General features: G+C 35.6%; 1 protein-coding gene across 2 annotated transcripts in view; it reads left to right on the top strand.

Annotated features, from left to right (window-relative positions):
- The window catches only part of PLXDC2 (plexin domain containing 2), a 527,178-nt gene that overhangs the window by 331,351 nt on the left and 173,222 nt on the right, over positions 1-22,605 (top strand). For both annotated transcript variants that reach the window (XM_066384654.1, XM_066384653.1), the window contains one exon: positions 17,374-17,496. In XM_066384654.1, the coding sequence (XP_066240751.1) occupies positions 17,374-17,496 (123 nt within the window). The remainder of the gene's footprint in view (positions 1-17,373; positions 17,497-22,605) is intronic.

Raw genomic sequence — 22,605 nt, 5'->3', positions numbered from 1 at the left:
CGACTATCACTTGAATTTTATTTCACAGTCTCTCACTGAGTCTTTCAGTTACTGAACAGCATTAAGATATCAAATTGTTGACTTATAAAAGTCAAAAAGATTCTTATTCCCTCCTAGTGTTCACTCTGTGCCTAGTCTCACTCTGTTGTTAAATTGCTCCTCTCCTCATTACAGTCTTTATTACTCCTCTTGAAAAAGCAATCTTCCTCTGCATTTCAACTCCATGATTCTACCCTTGCTTCAGTAGGAGAATATTCAGGGGGAATTTTGAGTGATTTTTTACTTTATTTTACTCTTTTAAGCTCTCATATTTGTTCTTCTGAATTAGGCTGGGAATCCTCAGAATAAACTTCTGTCTGAATATATTGATATTTATAACATTTCTACCATTGTATTCTATAGATTTTCAAGTATGATATTCTTATTGCTTTGTATTTACTTAATGTTATGTCAATACTTATATTCCCTCAGTTCATTCCAAAGAGATGTCTGCATCAAAGATGGAAAGAAAATATTTATCATAGGATATATTTTCTATATCTCCTTATATAGTATTTATGAACTACTTATGGCAGACAAATAGTATTGTCAACAAGGAAGTAAATGAATTTGTCATATAAAAGCTCCACTTAAGTTTGGACCACAGAAGAAGACACATCAAAATGGAATAAGTGACCCTTGAAGTGATTTTTTTTTAGTTCTTCCAAGAGTTGTTTATCCATATATCCTCACTTTATCTGGGTCAGAGTTACAAATCCAGCTTAGTGGGGAAATTAGCAGGTAAACCGTCCCTTTGTAGGTATTGAAATGGTGCTTATCTATGGAAGGAATATAATTATTGCCAGATCCCCAAGGTTCCCAAAGACTTAATGCAAAGGCAGCTGACTCAACAGGGAACTTAAATGATGAAAAACCACCATGTGACTCCTTTTACTGTGATACCTATGGTGGCATGTAAGTGATGGAAAGTGGATTAGAGTGTTTGTATACTTTTATTCTGAAACTAGTTTATAAGCCTAGACTTAACTTTTTGTCCATGAGTTTCTTCATTTTATTAAATGGCATCACCATCTTTCATTTGACTCCTTCCTTGCCCCCCACCCCGATCCTATGTCTAATGAACCAGCTGTACATTGATTCTACCTCTGAAAAGCACTTTGATGCATCTACTTCTGACTACCTCACTCTTGGTTTTAAGCCCATTCCATCTTTCCATGGATTGTTGAAATGGACAGTGAACTGCTCTCCCTATTTCACATATGATTCCTCCTTCCTCATTGTCTCTGCACTGCCTGAATAAACTTCTAGACCTTACCATGAGTGAGTGCTCTAACTACACTACCCTGCTTATCACCACATCACTGGAATTACAATGGCCCTGCTATAGAACCATGAAGTTCTTCAAAGCTATTCTGAAATCTGTTTACAAAGGTTCATTGTTTATTCAAGAATGTTATAGTCTCATCTCAAAATTCTGTCTGAAAAAATGATAGCCCTAAAGTATAAACACTTTTGTGTACCAAGATAAGTCTTCAAACCCAGATGAGACATAGGTAACACCACAGGCATTCTCAGCACTTAATATAAAATATATTTTCCTAAAAAATAAATTTTAAATAATGTAAATATATCAGCTGTATAAAAGAATAGTTGATATAGACACCGCCTGTATACCCAATACCCAGATTCAGGGGGTGAGACAGGGTGGAAATAGACCCAGTTGAATCTTGCTATGTCCTCATTCTTTGTTCTCCTACTCTGTACGTAAACACTTTCCTAATATCAGAATACTCTTTCAGTAAAGCTAATCTGGTCATAATAGGTCTCTGCTTCAGCATTTCAGTGTGTTCCTTTTGTCTTTAGGGGTGGAAAATCCGTAAACCTTTGTGGTGGCTGCCACAGCCTGACCCTGACATGCTCTCCAGCCTCATCACATGCCATTCTAGGTAAAGCCCAGAGAATGTCCTTCTCCCTCCCCTAACCCTGATGTCCAAAGCAATCCCTCACACATATTAAGACTCAAAAATTGCTTGCAAATTGGATGATTATATGAATGATGGTCAGACACTGTGTTGAGACATAAACAATAATAACAAGTTACAGTCACTGTCCTCTAGAGTCTGTAACAGGTTCTAAGAGGCAGACAAAGACCAGGGGAAGAATGTGACAATAAACAATTGTAAGTCAGTGTGATAAGATCTGTAATCAAAGTCTGGATGAGCATAGGGAGCAACATCAAGGGGTGTAATCAGATCTTCAGGGCTTGGAGTGAATAAAAAAGGCTTTACAGAAGAGATGTTTCAATTGAAGCTTGAAAGATGAACAGGTTTTTTCCAGGCATGGGAAGAGGCAAGAGTGTTTCAAGCAGAAAAAGCAGCCTCTGCAGATTCAGAAAGCCCGCGGGCCGGCAGAAAGCCCACAGGAGTTGATGCCAAGGTAGCGCGGAGGAGGAAGGGGCAAGATCAGAGAGCCAGCCGTGACCATCCAGGAGGGCTTTCCATCTCTGCGGCAGCCGCTCACATTCTTCAAACCCACCTTATTACTCCCATGCCGGATGCCCTGCTAATCCAAGCAATGTATGCAAATTCATGATGCAATGTTTTACCACTTTCTTCTCAAATATTAGTGTCTTTAGAATGGCTAGATTCTGATGAAAGTGCAGTTTTGTGTAATGTTTTATCCATTATAAAGTCATGGGACAAGAGCCGTAAACCAGAGGGGCCCCCATGTCACTCCAACACTGTCACCCGCGCTTGCAGTGTGATTGTGTTGTAGCGCCAAGTCCCAGAAATTTCCCGCATTGCAGAGCCCACAGAGGCTGGTTACAGCCACCTGATAAGCTGTTGTGAGCCACGTGCACAAGATTTCAGCCTCCACGTTTTGCAGGATGACAGAGGTTAGTGGGGGACCTGCACTGACCTGAGGTCAGCTGTGAGTGTTTGTTTCAGCCCTTGTTTGTAACGGCTGCAGAGAACCATTCCTTTAGCATGAGGAGGGCCATCTTCAGTAATGTGTAAATACTCCTGAGAGGGGATAAACATTATATACCATTCACACCATAGTACCTAATACCCACTAATATTTTCCCCCCGAGAGACAGCCTAAACAGTTAGGAGAGAGCTAAGGGTCATTAAGTACCTGAGTAGGGTTTCTGACAATGGCAATAAACAAAAAAGGAAATGTTGAAGCCTAAACAATGATCTCTTAATTTGTCTATCTCCCCATGCCTCCTTGATCTCAAATTCGTGGAAAAGTTAAAACAGGCTTAATTTTTATTCCAAAGGGTATTTACCTTGGCACCGGTGTCTGATTGTGTGTAGGCTTGCCCTCATGTTACTGAGGTTGGGCACATGTGCCAGGTGCACTGTTACGGCAGAGTCGTGCCCCTGAGACCAGACTCCACCTGCAGCCACCTACACCACTCCACTCAGACACTGGACGGGATCTGTGGATGGATATCTAGGGAAGGAATTCCTCCCAGCATGGTAAACCTTTTTATTCTCTGCCTTAGCAGACATAAAGTGAAATGAAATAAAATAAAATAGAATAAAGTAATCTATCCCTTCAGTTCTGATTAGTTTGAAGCAGTCCCACAGAAGTGTGAAATGCAAGCTCCCGCTGCTCTTCCACAAAAGCTAGCTTATTAGAAAAGCAGGTTATCCATTACCGTATAGCTTTGTGCCTTCCAACAGTCCCATTGAAGAAAGGCCTCTTTACAACCTAAGAAGAGGATAGCTTTGCTCTCTGAGCCTTTTGACATATATAAATGTAAAGGCGTTGAAAAATATAAGAATCTCTTATGTTCCCTAGAAGGCAATAAAATGTTACAGCTTCTCTTGGAGAGAAGTATTTTTCTACTCATCGTAACAGTTAACCTAAGAGGGATGTAGCATTCCTCTTCATTAGCTGGGGTTGTTTTCAGCCTTTGTGGTTTTATTGCATGCCTTTGTTTGCTATATACCCCTTTCTCTTATTCCCAGTAAGTATTCTGATCAGAGGTACAGTACATTGAGAAGTAAATGAGCCACTTTTGCAAATAACATCTACTGCTTTACATTAGTTGAATAATAAGGTGTTGCAAAGAATATGAAAAAATAACATCTCTAATGAAACAGCAAGAGAAGAAGAGTGTTCAGATAACCATAAGATGATGGCTTGAGGTAAATTTACCTATTCCTCTCAAAGGTATATAAATTTCCAGAAGAAGTATAAAGGAAAAATAATTGAAATTGTTATTCTTCAGGAGTGACATTCCATCTAAATATTTTGCAGTTTTTTTCAGTCTAATAAAATATCTTTATGGTAGTTATTTTGATTAGATTCTGAGTTGTATTTCTTCATGTTCTACAAATTTCTATTTGTCAATTAGATATATATTCTTAAAAAGAGTTTATTTCTGCATTAAAACAGTATACAATATAATTAGTGAAAAAGAAATAACAGATATAATAGCTAGAAAGAAAAAATATGATCATTATTTTCAAATGATGTTTGTCAAAATATGAAAACTCCCCAAAATGTACAGATTATTAGAATTAATTTAGAAGTTGAGCAAGATTGCTGAATATAAATCAATGTCCAAACTCAATTGTATTTCTGAATGCTATTGCAAACTGTAAGAAAATATAGTTGGAAATAAAGGTTTCAGTAATAATAGCTTAAAAAAAGACTACCTAAATTGGAGCTAATCTAAAATTATTTAAAAGACATTTCTGAGAACATTACTTTTAAAATTGTGAAAGATATCAAAGAATACCTAAATGAATAAAGTTATATACCATCTTCATTGGTGGGCAAACCCAAAATCAAAAGAAGTTTCCTCTCAAACTGACATGCTTTCAGTTAAAGTGTAATATGATAATTTTCTTTTTGCATGTTGTGAGTGTATATATATTTTGACAAATTAATACCAAAGTGCATCTGGAAGAACAAAGGACCAGGGTTAGTCACCGATTCTTAAAGGAAAAGACAGGTGATAGTCTCTTGATTTACCAGATATGAACACATAGAAATCAACCACTGTAGCATCCATACAGGAATAAACAAATAGAGACTAGAAGAGGAGTTACATAGACTTATGAAAATTAAACTTATGATTAAGTTAATATCACAGATCAGTGAGAAGAGGAGGAAATTTTCAAAATATTATATTGGGTTACTCCTCTACAAAAATGTACCAATTGACTCATATTTTATACCCTTCAAAAATAATTTTATGTGAAAAAAATGTAATAGATAAATTTATAAAACATTTAGAGAGCAATGTAGAAAACATATGTATAACATCAGAATACAGAAGAATATCTCTGTAATTTTAGAGTAAGGAACACTTTAAGAATGCACAGAAAGCACAAATCATGGTTAGTGTCCAGAATTTTTTTTTAAAAAAGCTAGAAAATGAATCTTAGACTTCAGTAAGAAAAAGGCAAGGAATTTTCAGTCACTTCACAAGAAAGGAAACTTTAACAACAAATAAACTTCTGAAAAAAATATTGAATTTTATTATTACTCAACTTAAATTTGAGTAAGGTAGTTAATCAGTGAAACTGAGTAATTTTCATTGAGTAATGTAAATAAGTGTCACAATGCAATTTAATTTTACAACTACCAGATTAACAAAAGTTAAAAGTGTGACAGGATCAAATTGATAGCTATTTGAAGCAATGCAAATCAGTGTGTAATATTCGTAGGTGTGTCGCTTGGTGTAACTACTTAGAAATACATTCCCCATTGCAGGTGAAGTTTCACATGTGCATTCCGTTTGAGCTAACCATGCAGCTTCTAGGTTTATGAATTAGAAATTCTTGCACATATGAGTCTGGTCATGTGTAGAACTGTCTAATGAAAGCAAAAAATTAAGGCAATCTGAATGTCCTCAAGAGTCTGACAAATTCATGGAGCAGAATATGCTACAGCAGTGAAAAATGAATGGACAGAGCTACTTTCACAACAGGGATGATTCTCTCAGAGTGTAGATTTACACAAAAATAAAGACTTTCAGAAGGATATTTATAATACAAGTCAATCCTTTTGAAGTCTAAACATATGCAAAGGTAATCATTTAAGGATGCAAATATATAGCATAAAAACTATAAAAGGAAGGAAATGTTAAAAATGTATAATAATGGTTAGCTCTAAGGAGGGAAACATGCATTTTAAAAAGTCAGTTTTGTGCTTTTTGTTATATATTTTTATATATTTGTATATTTTTAGACTGGTTGGTAGATAAATTGATATGTGAGTATTCACTGCTTTCTTATTGATATATGCATAAGCGCATATTCTAAGCATATGATATTTATTTTATCTTTTCTTAAAGGCAAGTTTTTAAAAATTATTTATTTGTTTATTGAATCTAGAGAAAGAGAAAGGGAGAGAGGGGTGGGAAAAACATTGATCTGTTGTTCCACTTATTTATGCATTCATTGGTTGATTCCTGTATATGCTCTAATTTGGCATATCTCGACGCTCTAACCAATTAAACTACTTGGCTAGGACTAATTTTATCTTTATAATATTTACTTTTAAAACCATTAAAATATAGAATCACATATATAAACAAATCAAAATTGGTTGAACATTACAAAATATCCCTATTTGAATGTGTGTGACTGTTTGAGCACATAGTTAAGAATTTTAGAATCTCAATAGTACTTGCAAAAACTTGCAAGGTCATGGTAAAATGCTTTGTCAGTATTTTGATCAAAATAAATATATCCATTCAAGTTTTTTCACAGTTAGGATTATAAGAAGTAGAACCTTTAATATTTGAATTAGGATCTAATTTGTGAGATAAATGATAATACCATCTAAATACTACTCTTTTTTTGCTCAATGACTGTATCCCAAATGAATTCAAGTAATTCTAGGTAGTAACTGTTTTAGAAAAATATATAGTCTAATAAGAGTTTCCCCTGAATAAACCTGATTTTTTGTGTTTATTTTTCTATTTATTTATTTATTTATTTATTTATTTATTTATTTATTTTTCAGTATGAGGGAGAGAGTTGGAAGAGAAATATCAGGCATGAATAAGGAAAGAAAGTGTCAGGTTTCTTTTGTTGTTTCTCTACTCCCAGTAATTATTATGTTCTAAAATAGAGTGGATAAATGTTATATCAGAAAACATTTCTTTGAAAATAAATGCTTTTTTTAAAAGTTCAGTGTTAGGTGATATTAACCAAAATATTGATGTGTCTGCATCTGGGTCAGTAAAATGAGAAAGCCATGCCTAAGATGCTTTTAGAGGAAGAAAGATGGGTTTTATTGTTCTTCAGACCTGAAGGTGCTCAATGTGTACTGTGTATTGATTTACACAATCTGTGAACCTCTGAGATGTGTTCTCTCTTATGTATGTGTGTGTGTTTGTATATATGTGTATCTACACATAGCACACACACATATATATATTAAAAGAAAATCAAATACCTAAATTTTGTCCTTTTCTCAAATAGAGCAGATTTTTCTATCAGTAGTGAATGTTTTGAGACTTTAATTCGTAGGGCAAAGAGGAATTAACAAAAATGAGGAAAAAAGAGGAGAAAGTCATGGACATGGGCAACAGTATGGTGACTGCTGGGGGTGATGGTGAGAGGGATGAGAGGAGATGATAAGGGGATATGGTGATGGACGGAGACTTGACCTGAGGTGGTGAACACACAGTACACTGTGGTGAACACATCTGTACGCTGGTACAGATGATGTGTTGTGGAACTGTACACCTGAAATCTGTATAATTTTGTTAACCAGAGTCACCCCAATAAATTCAATTAAAAAGGTGAAAAAAGAAAGTAAAAGTGTAATATGAATATGTAATTGGGTCAATGCTTTTTTGTTATAGTTATTTTGTCGTTCTAACTGACCGTTCATCACCCTAAGAGGCCAGACTGCTAAAACATCTGAGAATATATAGTTACACTCACAACTCTGAGACTGTAAAAAGGGAAGTTGGAAGTACCAGAAATTTGAGCCTGACCATAGGGCCGCAAAGACCCAGGGCAGACAGGAAGGGAGGCAATGCCGCCGCAGTGGGAGGCTCTACAGAGCTCTGCTCTACGGAGCTCTGCAAGGATGCCACCACCCTGCAGATGCTCCATATATATGTGCTGAATGTGGAATTGCAGCTATGTCTGTACAGTCCATACTCACTGATTCATGTGCACAACAATCTTGTTTAATATATTGTGTATCTATCTACCTAACAGTATATATATGACATCAAACTAGACCTGTAAGTTAAATGCTAAGACATTGAGACCCAAACCACCTGAGGCCACAGTTGGGTTATTTCAGTCATGCTGGAGAAAAGAGGAAGGGGCAGGCTGCTGGTGGTACAAGGCTGATGACTGTCTTTGAGAAAGCAAAGTGCTTCACTCCTTTTAGCTTCTTTCCTGTCTAGATGAATGGTGTTTCTTATCACTGAAAGGAGAGGACAATGAAGATATTGTCAGCATATGCAAGATATTTCATGACCCTGCTGGGATGGATTCTGGTAAAACTTAGGGTGAGACTTCTGTCTCTCCTATAAATGTCTAAACAGTGATGGAAAACAAAAACTTTCCTGGCCTGACCAGCCAGTGACATGGTGGATAGAGCATCGAACTGAGACTCAGAGGACCCAGGTTTGAATCCCTCAGGTCACTGGCTAGAACATGGGCTCATCCGGCTTGAGCAAGGGCTCACCAGTTTGAGTGTGGGATTGCTAGCTTGAGAGTAGGATTATAGACATGACACCATGATCACTGTCTTGAACCCAAAGGCCATTGGCTTAAAGCCCAAGGTCACTGGGTTGAGCAAGGGGTCACTCACTCTGCTGTAAGACCCCTCTCCCCCAGTCAAGGCACATATGAGAAAGCAATCAATGAACAACTAAGGTGCCATAACAAAGAATTGATGCTTCTCATCTCTCTCCCTTCAACGAAGAATTGATGCTTCTCTCTCTCCCTTCCTGGCTGTCTGTCTCTATCTGTTCCTCTGTGTCTCTGTCACACACACACACAAACAAAAAACAAAAACAAAAAATTTTCCTGAAAGAATGGAGGTGGGAAAGTGTAGTTATAATTTCAAAAATATAGAATACTACTTGTGTTTTAAACTGGAGAATGGATAAACTACATTTCTGGGCAGAATGCCAATAAGCTGTTCTCCTGCTAGGTAATATTTTTACTTCAAGTATACCTGATTTTTAAAGTAAGACATACAGTACTACAGATTATTCAATAAGTGCAGTAAGGTCTGATGATGTAGCAACCTCCTGAAGGTAGTCTCTCTTTATATTTGGCCATCCTCCTTCCAGGACTGTTGCTGGACATTGAAAAAATAAAATTTTATTTTCTTTAGGTGACAGGAAGGGAGATAACAAATCAGACTCCTGCATGTGCCCTGACAAAGATCCACTGGGCAACTGTCTGGGACTGATGCTCGAGTGCCAAGCTATTTTTAGTGCCTGAGGCTGATGTGCTCCAGTGGAGCTATACTCAGTGCCTGGGGCCACACTGAAACCAATTGAGCTACTGGCTGTGAAAAAGAAGAGGGAGAAAAGAGGGTGAGGAAGAGAAGCAGATGATCGCTTCTCCTGTGTGCTCTGACTGGGAATCAAACCCAGTACATCCATATGCCAGGCTGAAGCTCTATCCACTAAGCCACTGGCCAGGGCTAAAAATAAATTTCAGTGATAGTTTTTAAGTCCTTAGAATAGGAAAGGACAGTTTTCACTGCTCCTCATAGTAGAGGGTGGGGAGCTGCTGAGGATGTAGAACAGGAATGGAGTGAAAGACAGAACAAGGAATGAGCTCCCCTCTCTAGAGAAGGAAAGAACCTGGACAGAAGCCCAGATGATAATTCAGTGCTGTCCTCAGTGGTTTCCAAAGATTATTTAGGTCCAGGTAAATGGGAGGAGCTGATATTCATAAGTCTGGCAAGTAGTTGTCTTCTAGAAAGACTACCACAGAAACAGGGTCCAAGATGAAATTCAAAATAGAACCTATGCAAACATGGGCCAGCATACCCAAAAAACAGGACCTCAGGTACTGGAGACTAACTCCCAGCTGTAATTTGGCTACCATATGTGAGTCCAGAATTTGACAGCAGGATCCCTGAATCCTCTGTCTAGTAGCATAAATAATTTAAAACAACCCTCCTGTCTCCCACATGTAGGAGTAAGTCTTTTGAAAAATTACAGGTACCTGAATAGAGGGGATGAACTTGATTTTCAAGTAAAAATAGGAGCAAGTCAATGCCTACATGAAAAGCCATGTAGTCCATGCACTAACCAACTCTAGGGGTGCCATTCATGCCTGCCGTGTAAATGGAATCATCTGGGAAAATCCAAAGGGAAATGTTGACAGTGTCTACTAGAAATTAGCATTCATTAAGAACAAGTTATATTGACTTATTTGACAAACAAGATGAAGAAAACAAGAACTATAGGCAACAATTCTGTTAATAGTTCAAAATGAAAATGAGAGAAGTTGTGGATTTTTGTCTCTTTCCTCATGCACATAATTTTGGTTTCTGCTTTTTCTCTCTGGGGTTGAGAAGAGGCACTTTATATAGCCAACATAAAATGTTATATTGGTAATTACAAGAACATAATCTGCAGCCAATAATCAAGTATAACTTGTTGCTCCCTCCCCCAGAGGATGACTTTGTTGTAATTTGTAATCCCCAATGGTGTTAATTAATACAACAGAATAAAGGAGTCTAGGAGATGGGACATATATATTAACATATATATTTACACTTTTTTACTATATAAAATAGATTTGATGTATTTTACCTTGATGGCTGGAATTGTGAAGGGGAAATATTTGGTGATTAACAATCTTATAGATGATTGCTTCCTAGGAGCCAGTGGTTAGTGAGCACACATGTACTTCAGAAATTCTTCTTTTTCTTGTCTCAGCATCTAGGTTGCCTTTACAAACCAATGTCCACACAGTGAACTGTGTGTTCTACTAGCATCAGTTGTACCCAGAGTAAGCCTGTTGCCTAAAACCTGTCATTGTACAGTTGCAGCTGCCAAACAGTCACCGTACGAGATAATTTACCACAACTTTTAATTTTCAAGTTAGCATTTGCTGTCATATATGGCTTTATATAAAAGACCGAGTTGTAAACAAGTATTTCTCTGGTTAGGGGTAGTATCCAGCGTGTATTTGTGCAAAATGTAAGTAGAACTATGTTCAGACTTCATTTGTTGGCTTCAAGGAAATTGTCCACAACAAATACTGAGCGACTGATAGGACAATAACCACAAGCACCACCAGTTAAGTAACTTAGTTTTTCATAATAGAAGTGAAATAATCATATATAAGGTTAATGAGGGATCTGTATGGAAAAACTGTTTTCTAAATCCTTTTTAATGAAAAGACTATAAATTTCAGATCCATTTGATTAATGTATAGGGATCACAGCATACATGTCATGAAGGTGGCAAAGATGGCATATGCCACTGTCATTTGTACTCTAAAGCACCATTTAACTGGAAATGTTCAGTGCCCTACAGACATACCCATCAGCTCCAAACTTTCCTCTAGGGTCAACTGAACAATGATGCAGTAGAATATTTTATGTAGCCCTTTACACATTAAAGTTTCACAGAATGTTTGATAGGCAATTATAGCCCCTTCATGCTTCCTTTATTACTATGACACTTCCAAATAAATGAAACAACCATTTACAACCAATAGGAGGTTAATATTTTTACAAGCTGCTTATTGCATGGGAAGGTAAGGAAACATATCAACTTGGACATTGAGACTTTTATTACCTATTGTCTTGCAGTTAGGTCAGTGGTATGTGTGCCTTAACTCAAAGTGGAATAATGCAAAGAAACACATATTATACCATTGGTCACAATTTTGAAGTCATATAAATATCTTAGTGCAAGTCTAAACAACTGATATATATTAAACAGAGTAGACTTAAAGGGGTAAAAATTAGAGGGAATTTAATTGATTGTTTTTTGTCAGCAAATTTTTAACTATAATTTTATTTTTTAATGGGGCGACATCAATAAATCAGGATACATATATTCAAAGATCAACAAGTCCAGGTTATCTTGTCTTTCAATTATGTTGCATACCCATCACCCAAAGTCAGATTGTCCTCTGTCACCTTCTATCTAGTTTTCTTTGTGCCCCTCCCCCTCCCCCTTTCCCTCTCCCTTTCCCCCCTCCCCCCGTAACCACCACACTCTTATCAATGTCTCTTAGTTCCACTTTTATGTCCCACCTATGTATGGAATAATGCAGTTCCTGTTTTTTTCTGATTTACTTATTTCACTTCGTATAATGTTATCAAGATCCCACCATTTTGCTGTAAATGATCCGATGTCATCATTTCTTATGGCTGAGTAGTATTCCATAGTGTATATGTGCCACATCTTCTTTATCCAGTCATCTATTGACGGGCTTTTTGGTTGTTTCCATGTCCTGGCCACTGTGAACAATGCTGCAATAAACATGGGGCTGCATGTGTCTTTACATATCAATGTTTCTGAGTTTTTGGGGTATATACCCAATAGAGGGATTGCTGGGTCATAAGGTAGTTCTATTTTCTGTTTTTTGAGGAACCACCATACTTTCTTCCATAATGGTTGTACTACTTTACATTCCCACCAACAGTGTATGAGGATTCCTTTTTCTCCACAGCCTCTCCAACATTTGCTATTACTTGTCTTGTTAATAATAGCTAATCTAACAGGTGTGAGGTGGTATCTCATTGTAGTTTTGATTTGCATTTCTCTAATAACTAAAGAAGATGAGCATCTTTTCATATATCTGTTGGCCATTTGTACTTCCTCCTGGGAGAAGTGTCTGTTCATGTCCTCTTCCCATTTTTTTATTGGATTGTTTGTTTGTTTGTTGTTGAGTTTTATGAGTTCTTTGTATATTTTGGATATTAGGCCCTTATCTGAGCTGTTGTTTGAAAATATCATTTCCCATTTAGTTGGCTTTCTGTTTATTTTGTTATCAGTTTCTCTTGCTGAGCAAAAACTTCTTAGTCTGATGTAGTCCCATTCATTAATTTTTGCCTTCACTTCTCTTGCCATTGGAGTCAAATTCATAAAATGCTCTTTAAAACCCAGGTCCATGAGTTTAGTACCTATGTCTTCTTCTATGTACTTAATTGTTTCAGGTCTTATGTTTAGATCTTTGATCCATTTTGAGTTAATTTTAGTACAGGGGGACAAACTGTAGTCCAGTTTCATTCTTTTGCATGTGGCTTTCCAGTTTTCCCAGCACCATTTATTGAAGAGGCTTTCTTTTCTCCATTGTATGTTTTTGGCCCCTTTATCAAAAATTATTTGACTATATATATGTGGTTTTATTTCTGGACTCTCTATTCTAAAAGTCATCAGATTTATATGGAACTATAAAAAACCCCGAATAGCCAAAGCAATCCTAAAGAAAAAGAATGAAGCTGGGGGCATTACAATACCTGACTTCGAACTATATTATAGGGCCACGACAATCAAAACAGCATGATATTGGCAGAAAAATAGACACTCAGACCAATGGAGCAAATTTTTATTGTAAGCACTGTTACCAAGTGATTTTCATGTATCAATTCATTCAGCCATCACAACTCAATGATATGGATACCTTCATTCCTCCTTTTAACAGATTAGAGAACAAAGAGGTCAAGGACTTAGTCACATATCTAGGAAATGATTTTCTATACCATTAGCTACATTCTCTAATTCTATGTTGTCACCTACCAATTTAAGAGTTATTTGGCAGATTGCAATAGGTGAATCTAATTTCAACCTATTTATACAACTTACCAATTAAAAGGGCAGAGGCTGAAATAATACACTAAAAGTAGCAAGATTTGAGGTGAGTGCAACTTTGCTCTAAGATGTAAGTGTTGGAATTTTCACAGAGAGAACAATTCTTTTCTCCTCAAACTCCTTGTTTAAGTGTGAAATCTAGTAAGAGAGACCACATAGTTCTGGAAACATAATGAATTCTAGGATATATTGTTAAGAGGTTGTACAAATTGGAATGAGAACACTGATTCTAGCCACGTGGCTTTGAGCACATTACCCAGCTTTAAGACATGCCTCATTTACTAAAGGGAAATAATATTAATATTCTTTTCAAAGTTATTGTAAGGATACAATGAAGAGAATAACATGAAAATAATGTAAGTGGTAAAGGCCAACATAGATATTTGTTAATTTTACTATTATCACAATAGTATTTTTGGTTAATAAATACAAAATTGTAGTTAATAAATATATAATGACTGAGGAGTGTTTATTCATGCTGGGACTGACAATGATAGATTTCTCAAATGACTTGGTAAGGTTTACAGATTTAAAATTGGGTTATCCAGGTGATTAAAGGTCTACAGAAAGCAGCCCTAGAGGAGCATGCAATGTGCAGGACCAAGCTATTACTTACAATTGAACTCCAAACTCGACTCTAGGTTTCCTAGTCAAGGCGAAAGAGAAGTTCAGTGTGTCTGCTATCATTTGAGATTCAAAAAAGTAAAATGCATTTGCTTCTCTTATTTGGATCTTTCAAATAGAGGTATCTATCTGGATATCAATTATCTGGGTAATAACCACTTACCTGCAAATCTAGGTAAATTAGTGCTATTTTATTTAGGAGCATATATTGACATTTAGTAGTAAAGTATTTGCCTTGTTGGGTGGTTTTTTATATTATTCTTGGTAGTAATGGTAATGATGGTGGTTGTAGATTAATACTGGTGCCAGATACATTAGTAATTATAGCAGTTGTTTCTGGTTAATAGTCATTGTGTCACCTGTAGTAGTAATAATAATGATTATAATTTTTTAGAAATTTTATAATAATAGAAGAATCAAGGATTGTAATTATAGCTTTTACACAGTAACAAATTCTTTTATATTTTACTTTGTTCTTTGGGAACATTTTGAGACTTCATTTTTGAAATTTAGGAAATTGTCATTCTGGAAAACTTTTTCTGTTGAAAGGAAGCAAAATATCTGAAACCAGCTATTGTTGTGCATTTTGCAACCATTTTACTAGGAGTTGCTGCAGCTTTACTTACAATTGTTTTGGAGAATGAATTTTGTATTGATTTAAAATTATCTTTCTGCCTTGAATTACTGTGTTTTTATTCTTTAAGTCAAGCAGTTTCTTCTATTAGTACCACGAAAATATAGAGTAGAGAAATAACTATCCTGAGCTACTGTCCCTGAAAGATATTTGCAGAGTATAATTCAATATTTTCCTAAACTATCAGACTTATATAATTTTTCTATCCATTTTAATGGTGAAATTATAAAGGCATATTGGTGAGGAATGGAGAAAAATTAAATCATAGACCCTGGGAAAACAGTTACTCTTCATCTATACAGTTTTAAGAATGTGATACTGGGCTTTGAACCTCGGGTGTCTCTGAAAGTCACAGGGAAATAGAATAAAAGCAACGATAGATTCATTTTGTATAATATCTCTTAGTACATCTGTGCTTTGTGAAATTGCAAATGTACAAAATTCTACTCAAGGCATAAGAAATTTATTTTGAAAGCTATTGCTTGTCAAATGAGATATAAAATGTAAGCAATGATTATAATATTTTACTGATTTTTAAAACAGATTTTTAAGGTGAGTAACTAGAATTATAATATGACATTGATATAAAATGAAAAATAAGTCAAGGAAAGAAGACACTGCTAGAAAGACAAATTAATTTCGATGTAAGTAACTACAGATTTAATTCCCCAATAACTCACCTAGAAATTCCATTTGAGAATTTGAAAAATAAAGACCACAATATGCCAATGAAAGGTTTATTCAAATCATGAATTAAGCCTGACCAGGCAGTGGTGCAGTGGATAGAGGATCGAACTGGGATGCCGAGGACCCAGGTTCGAGACCCCGAGGTCTCCAGCTTGAGTACGGGCTCATCTTGTTTGAGCAAGGCTCACCAGCTTGGACCCAAGGTCGCTGGCTCAAGCAAGGGGTTACTCGGTCTGCTGTAGTCCCATGGTCAAGGCACATAAGAGAAAGCAATCAATGAACAGCTAAGGTGTTGCAACGAAAAACTAATGATTGATGCTTCTCATCTCTCTCCATTCCTGTCTGTCTGTCCCTCTCTATCCCTCTCTCTGACTCTCTCTCTCTGTCTCTGTAAAAAAAAAAAATAAATAACAAATCATGAATTAAGATGACAAAAATTTTAATCCTTTTAGAAGTTTAAATCCTACCCAATTTTTGTTTTATAATCTTGCTTGTTATATCAATTAGTGTAAAATAGAAAAATGACCTATAATAACCCCAGATATCTAGTTAATTTATGATTGCCTAAACATTACAGATGCATTTTCACAAATAATTTTCTTTGGGTTATTTTGTAATAGTGTATGTATGGGAGGTGTCTATTTGTGTATATGTTATTAATTATACATTTCTTAGATTAATATTAAAATAAATTAGCATTCCCTGAGATGACTGTTCTTTCAGACCTAAAGATTTAGAGGCAAAAAACTAGAACAGGATTCCCAATTTGTCATGGATAATCCACAAAGTAAATCAACCCAGTGTGAATAATTGAAAGTGTGTAGGGTCACAACATAGGAGCTATTGAAAGTTAATTCAAGAAGAAGATCTCCATAATAAATTCACTCTCACTATCCAACTGCTAGGATAAGTGGGCACTGGTAAGCAGCATTGTGTATTAGCAGTTTTACCATTTTATCTGCAAACATGTAATCTTTATCTTTTTGATGGGGTGTTAGTGTATATTTGAGTAATCTGAGAAATGTGCAAGTTTTCCATGGGTGTTTAGCCTCCTTACAAATTTGAGAAAATGTTCTGTAATATTTTCTCCATTTTAGTAATGGAGAATATATATATATATATATATATAGAGAGAGAGAGAGAGACAGAGAGACAGACAGACAGACAGACAGACATGCATGTGTAGTTTCTAAAATGTCCTGAGATTGTAATTTGAGAAAATGCAATTAAAAATCATGAAAATATGCTCATTTGTGAAAAGGACTTGCGTGTTTTGCTAGTGTTAAAATAATAAGAGATTAATAATGGCAGACTGAATGTTGGAATTACTTACAGTACTATATTAGTTTTTTTTCAGTCTAATAATCTCTTTTACATAATACAATAGTCACCTTTTCCTCAATTACAATTGTTCATATTACAGATTTCTTATTTGACCATCCTATGTGAATTTGTTGCTTAATCCTAACCCAACTGTTGTTGAACGGACATTAGACATTAATTTTGTTCCCTCTTTTTTGTTTAGCTACCGTAATAATTTATTTTCAAAACAGGACTGTAACTACATTGGAGGTATTTTAATTAACATTTTATCTGGACTTTTTCTTAACATTTCCCACTTTTCTAAATTTAGGTTTCATATACACTGGAGAAGTTGTACATCGAATGCTGACAGCCACACAGTACATAGCTCCTTTAATGGCAAATTTCGATCCCAGTGTCTCCAGAAATTCAACAGTCAGATATTTTGATAATGGTATGTATTGATTGGCCTATGTTTTACTGACTGTATATTTTTAAACAGTGATCATCAGATTCATATTAATGTGTCTGTAACCTGGGGTGTTTTGGTTTTTGTATACTGGATTGGTAAACTGCTTGTTTGGAAAAGCCCTAAGATAAACAATATTATACTGTAACAGTTAATATGCAGTGTATAAAGTCAAATACCAACTCATTTATTCATTCATTTGTTTGTTCAACAAATGTTTATTAACACCTATTAGGCACTATAATAAATGATTTGTACTAACAATACCTCAAACTAATCAAATACATTTGATGCTATTTTCAGTAAGCCCTTCTTGCCATTAGAAAAACAAAATAAGAATAATTTCTTCAAGTAGAGGCAAGTGGAATAATGCATTGATATGAAATTCTCATAACTTATGAACTGTATATACCATAAGATGCACATACCTTTTAAAAATATAGGGTAGTGAATTGTTAAAATATACTTAAGAAAATCTAGTTTTCCTGACTTAAAAATATGAAATAGAGCCAACTAAGGTTTATAATGTATACTGACAACAATTTATCCTCACTCTTTCTTTTAGGGACACATAAAATAGTCATAGAAAACCTAGACTATGTCAGTAAATTCTATTGAAATCTAAGTAAAAATATAACTTCCTGAAGATATAAATTAATTTTCATGTCTTCATCTTATTGAAGTCTTTATCTTTAGTAGAGAAAATAGGAAAAGAAGAGTTTATTTGGAAACAATAAAAGGTAGAAGTACAAAGTTCCAGTTATATTAAGTCAGGGGCACATAAATTATGGCATAGGGAATAATCAGTAATTTTGTAATAACTACATATGACAAGGGATGGTTACTAGACTTATTGGGGTGATCACTTTGTAAGTTACATAAATGTTGAGTCACATTGTTGTATGCCTGCAACTAATGTAATACAGTATATCAATTACAATTAAAAATAAATTTGAATTAATTAATTTTTAAAAAGATAAGAATTTCTATACTTGATAATATAAAAAATAGTATTTATTTGTCCAAATGACAGTTTTATCTTTTAAAATAACAGAAGCATTTGGCATGAATAAAACTATTTCTACTCTTGTCGTAATGATCAGGGAAGAAATTCACTAGTGGGTGTTACAGACTTAATGATGCAGATGTTTGGGGGAAATGTGACCATTTTTGCTAAAAGCCATCTTCTGGACAATGTGATGAAATGTTTACAGGTCAAATTAGCAAAGAAAGAAGGACACTAAAGGTAGAAATACACTCTGAGAAACACATTTCAAGCAATTTGAATGGCAACAAACTGTGTTCCAATATTAAGAATCTCTGAATGTTAGCCATAATACTAATTCCTCCCTACTATTTTAAGAATTGTTATATACTTTATGTTCTCCCTTTAAAAAAGTTAATAGGTCCTAAAGCTCAAGAACATACAAATAGATCATAAGTGTACGTGAGGCAGAACTAGAAGCACCAACTTATCTGCTGTTTATTGCATGACCTGGCAGGCCAACTCACATTATTAGTAAACAGGAAATGATTGAGGAAAATTGATTCTTTTCCAAGCTCTGTCACTTACTAGGTGCAGTTGAGGACATTCACTCACGGGCAAAGGATTATGATGACCATATTTTTATAGTATTACCACCAAAATCATAAAGCACATTAAATAAGTCTCTCCAGCCATATACTCTCGCATATACCATGTACCTAGGCAGCTCTTAATATCTGAATTTTACTTCTTTTTGAATGAATTTTAAAAATTAATGCATGCTACTCCCAACTGAACACTAAATTCTTGAAACAAAGACTGTGATTATAAGAAATCATTTTATCTTAAGTAACTGGCACAGGAACACATATGCAATAAGAATTTCATAATTATTCAATGAATGAGTAAATGAAAAAAATGTAAGATAAGTGTTTAATGCTGAGAATTGTGAAAGTAGTAATACTCAAGAATTAATGTATTTCACTTTATTAATGTATCCTCTTTATAATTTCCCATGGAAATATTGAGTTCCTTCAGTATAAAAATGGAAGCTGAGTAATTGCCTGTGTTTCCATAAGTAAATGAACCACTTTTGAATATCGTAAGCTCTTCACAAAGGCCTTTTATAGAACAGCAACTTATTGAAATATTTTCAACTTTGGTTGGTTAAGATCATTGAAAGAATACTTATGGATAAAAACCTCAACATTTTAGGAAAGTAAAACTTTTCTAGAGGACACAGCAGCTGTTTAGAAAATTTCTAAGATAGTATTTCTTTAAGTTTTAAATCACTAGATTTTAAAATGAGACAATGCTTCCAAATGTTAAAGATAGCCTCAATGATACAGAAGTCTAAGTGAGTCACAAAATATTAATACAGAGAAACTAGACAAGTTATAAAAAATTCCTTTACTAGAAAAATAATTTGAATAGCAAATTATAAAGCACAATTCTTACTAATGATCAGAAGCTTGATGTATATAGAAGCTCTCCATTTTTATACCCTCCCCTACATTTTATGTTTTTGATTTGATAATTTATGTATTTTATATTGTGTATTCACTAATAAATTATTTTAGTTACAGTTAATTTTGATACTTTTGTCTTTTAACCTCTGTACTAGATTTACCCTCAGTCATCAACATTATTGGAGTATTCTGAATTTAACTATATATTTACCTTTACCATTGAGTTTTATAGTTTCATGTAATTTCTTTTACTAATTAGCATGATTTAATTTCAGCTTGAAGAACTCCCTTTAACATTTCCTATGAGGCAGGACTAGTGCTGATGAACTCCTTTAGCTTTAGTTTGTCTGAAAAACTTTTATCTCTCCTTTAATTCTGAAGGATGACTTGGCCTGGTAGAGTACTCCTGGTTGACCCATTGAATAGCCCATGCCATTACCTCTAGCCTGCAAGGTTCTATTGAAAAATCCATTGATAGCCTTATATGCACTCCTTTGTAAGTAACAGATTGTTTTCTCTTGCTGCTTTTAAACTTTTTATTTGTCTTTAAATTCTGATCATTTAATTTTAATGTCACCATATGAGTCTCTTTTGATTCATCTTGTTTGGTATTTGGGAGCTTCCTGGATCTGAATGTCTATTTTTGTCCCCAAGGTAGGAAGATGTTAAACCAATATTTCTTTGAATATACTTTCTACCCCTTTCTCTTTATCCTTCTTGAATTTCTATAATGTGAATATAGGTGCACTTGATTGTGCCCTATATGCTTCTTAACCTATCTGCACTCTTTCCATTTTTTTAATCTTTCTGTTCCTTTAATTAGATGAATTCCACTGCCCTGTTTTCAAGAGCAGTTGATTTTATCTCTTCTACTTAATCTAGCCTGCTGCTGGTCCCCTCTATTAAAATTTTCAGGTCAGTTATTGTATACTTCAGCTCTATGATTTCTGTTTACTAGTTTTTAATATTTCTTTCTGCTGAAATTCTCAATTTGCTCATGCATTGCTCCTCTGACTTCAGTGAGCAACATTATGCCTGTTATTTTAAACGCATTTGCGTATATCATTTACCTCCATTTCATTAAGATCTGTCTCTGGAGATTTATCTTGTTCTTTTCTTTGAAACACATTCCCTTATTTCTTCAGTTTTCTTGGCTCTGTGTTGGTTTCTGCCATTAGGTAAAATAGCTCCCTCTTCCAGTCTTGTCAGAATAGTCTTGTGTAGGATATGAACCTCAACCATCAGCTAGGCTGTTTTCAGTAGTTGAGAGTGTACCAAGACCCATCAGTGTCCTAACGAGGATGATCATAGTCAGCACCTAGGTGCAAGCTGATTTGTTACAGGACCCTCAGGCAGAAGTTGAGAGAGTATGCTGCCTGATAAATGGGGAGACAGGTGTTTTTGCCAGCTCTCTCTGCACTGAGTCTGGGAGTACTCCTGCACCCATTTTGAAACTTCTGTTTGCTATAATCTCTGACTTATAAATGCAAGTCCTGTTGGCTATCAAAGCAAGGTGGTTCAGGTGCCCAAGCCTCAATGGCAGCCATAAGAGTGGGGGAACGGCATGTGTCCACAGCTCCTTTTGGATAAATACTAGTTTTTATCGTATTTTATTGTACTAGTTTATTTCAGATAAAACTTGGTTTTATTGGTGTACTGAGCTGGAGGGAGAAGGTGGAAGAAGTTACCCACTTGCTCTTTTGGGTTCTGGGCAGAATAATATACTGCTCACAAAAATTAGGGGATATTTCAAATGAATATGAAGCTATAAAATATCCCCTAATTTTTGTGAGCAGTATATTTAGCACCTATATAAAGGCTAATTAGATGCCAGGCACTCATGCAGCAGCTTGCAAAGTGTGCAGTTACACCTTTTAAAGGAGAAAACTGGGAAGTGGGCACTGCTCTCTCTCTCTGCTGATTCCTGGGAGAACAGCAATGGCAGCGCTCAACAGCAAGCCTATTAAACAGTTGCTTCTTTGTCTGCCACAGGCGTGGAACTCATGAATGCAAATCCTATTGTCTGTCACAACCAGGCAACCTGGGGACCTGTCCCTCAGGTGGTACCACAAAACTGGTGCCAGACTTGTATGGAAGCTCTTTCCAGAGAGGTGCTAGTGACCTTGTTTTATTGTGGGAGTGAGCCAAAGGGTGAAGGCAGGGGAAGCGCCACTGGCTCTTTTGGGCTCCAGAGAGGGTCACAGACAGCACGAGATCTGTGCAATTTCAATGCAGGCATTTTCTGAGTCACCCTATGCATATCACTCACTCGGCTAGTCTCTGGAATTCTCTCAGAGGAAATGCTTCCTGTGTGACTATACATTTAGTGTGTCCTGGGAGGAGGGAAAGTCAGGAGCTTCCTATGTTGCCATCTTGATTAAAAGCTCTCAGCATAAAGTGATACTCAAAAGCACAGCAAAGACAGTATTCTGTTCTGCATGGGCCATCTGGTACAGGAATTAACTCGAGAATAGTCAGAGGGGAGAGATGCACAGGGTAGGTGTATGGGAAGAGGTGTGGAGCTTCCCTGCCATCTCTGGGTGCTCCTCTCCCCGCACCCCAACTCTTTGCTAATCCAGAAGCTTGCTTTCATACAGTCTGGTTTGTTTCTTTTAAAATCAGATATTTACTGACCCAGAA

Source organism: Saccopteryx leptura, chromosome 5, assembly GCF_036850995.1.
Source record: "Saccopteryx leptura isolate mSacLep1 chromosome 5, mSacLep1_pri_phased_curated, whole genome shotgun sequence".
Classification (NCBI taxonomy): Eukaryota; Metazoa; Chordata; class Mammalia; order Chiroptera; family Emballonuridae; genus Saccopteryx; species Saccopteryx leptura.
This window is presented reverse-complemented; position numbering and strand designations above follow the sequence as displayed.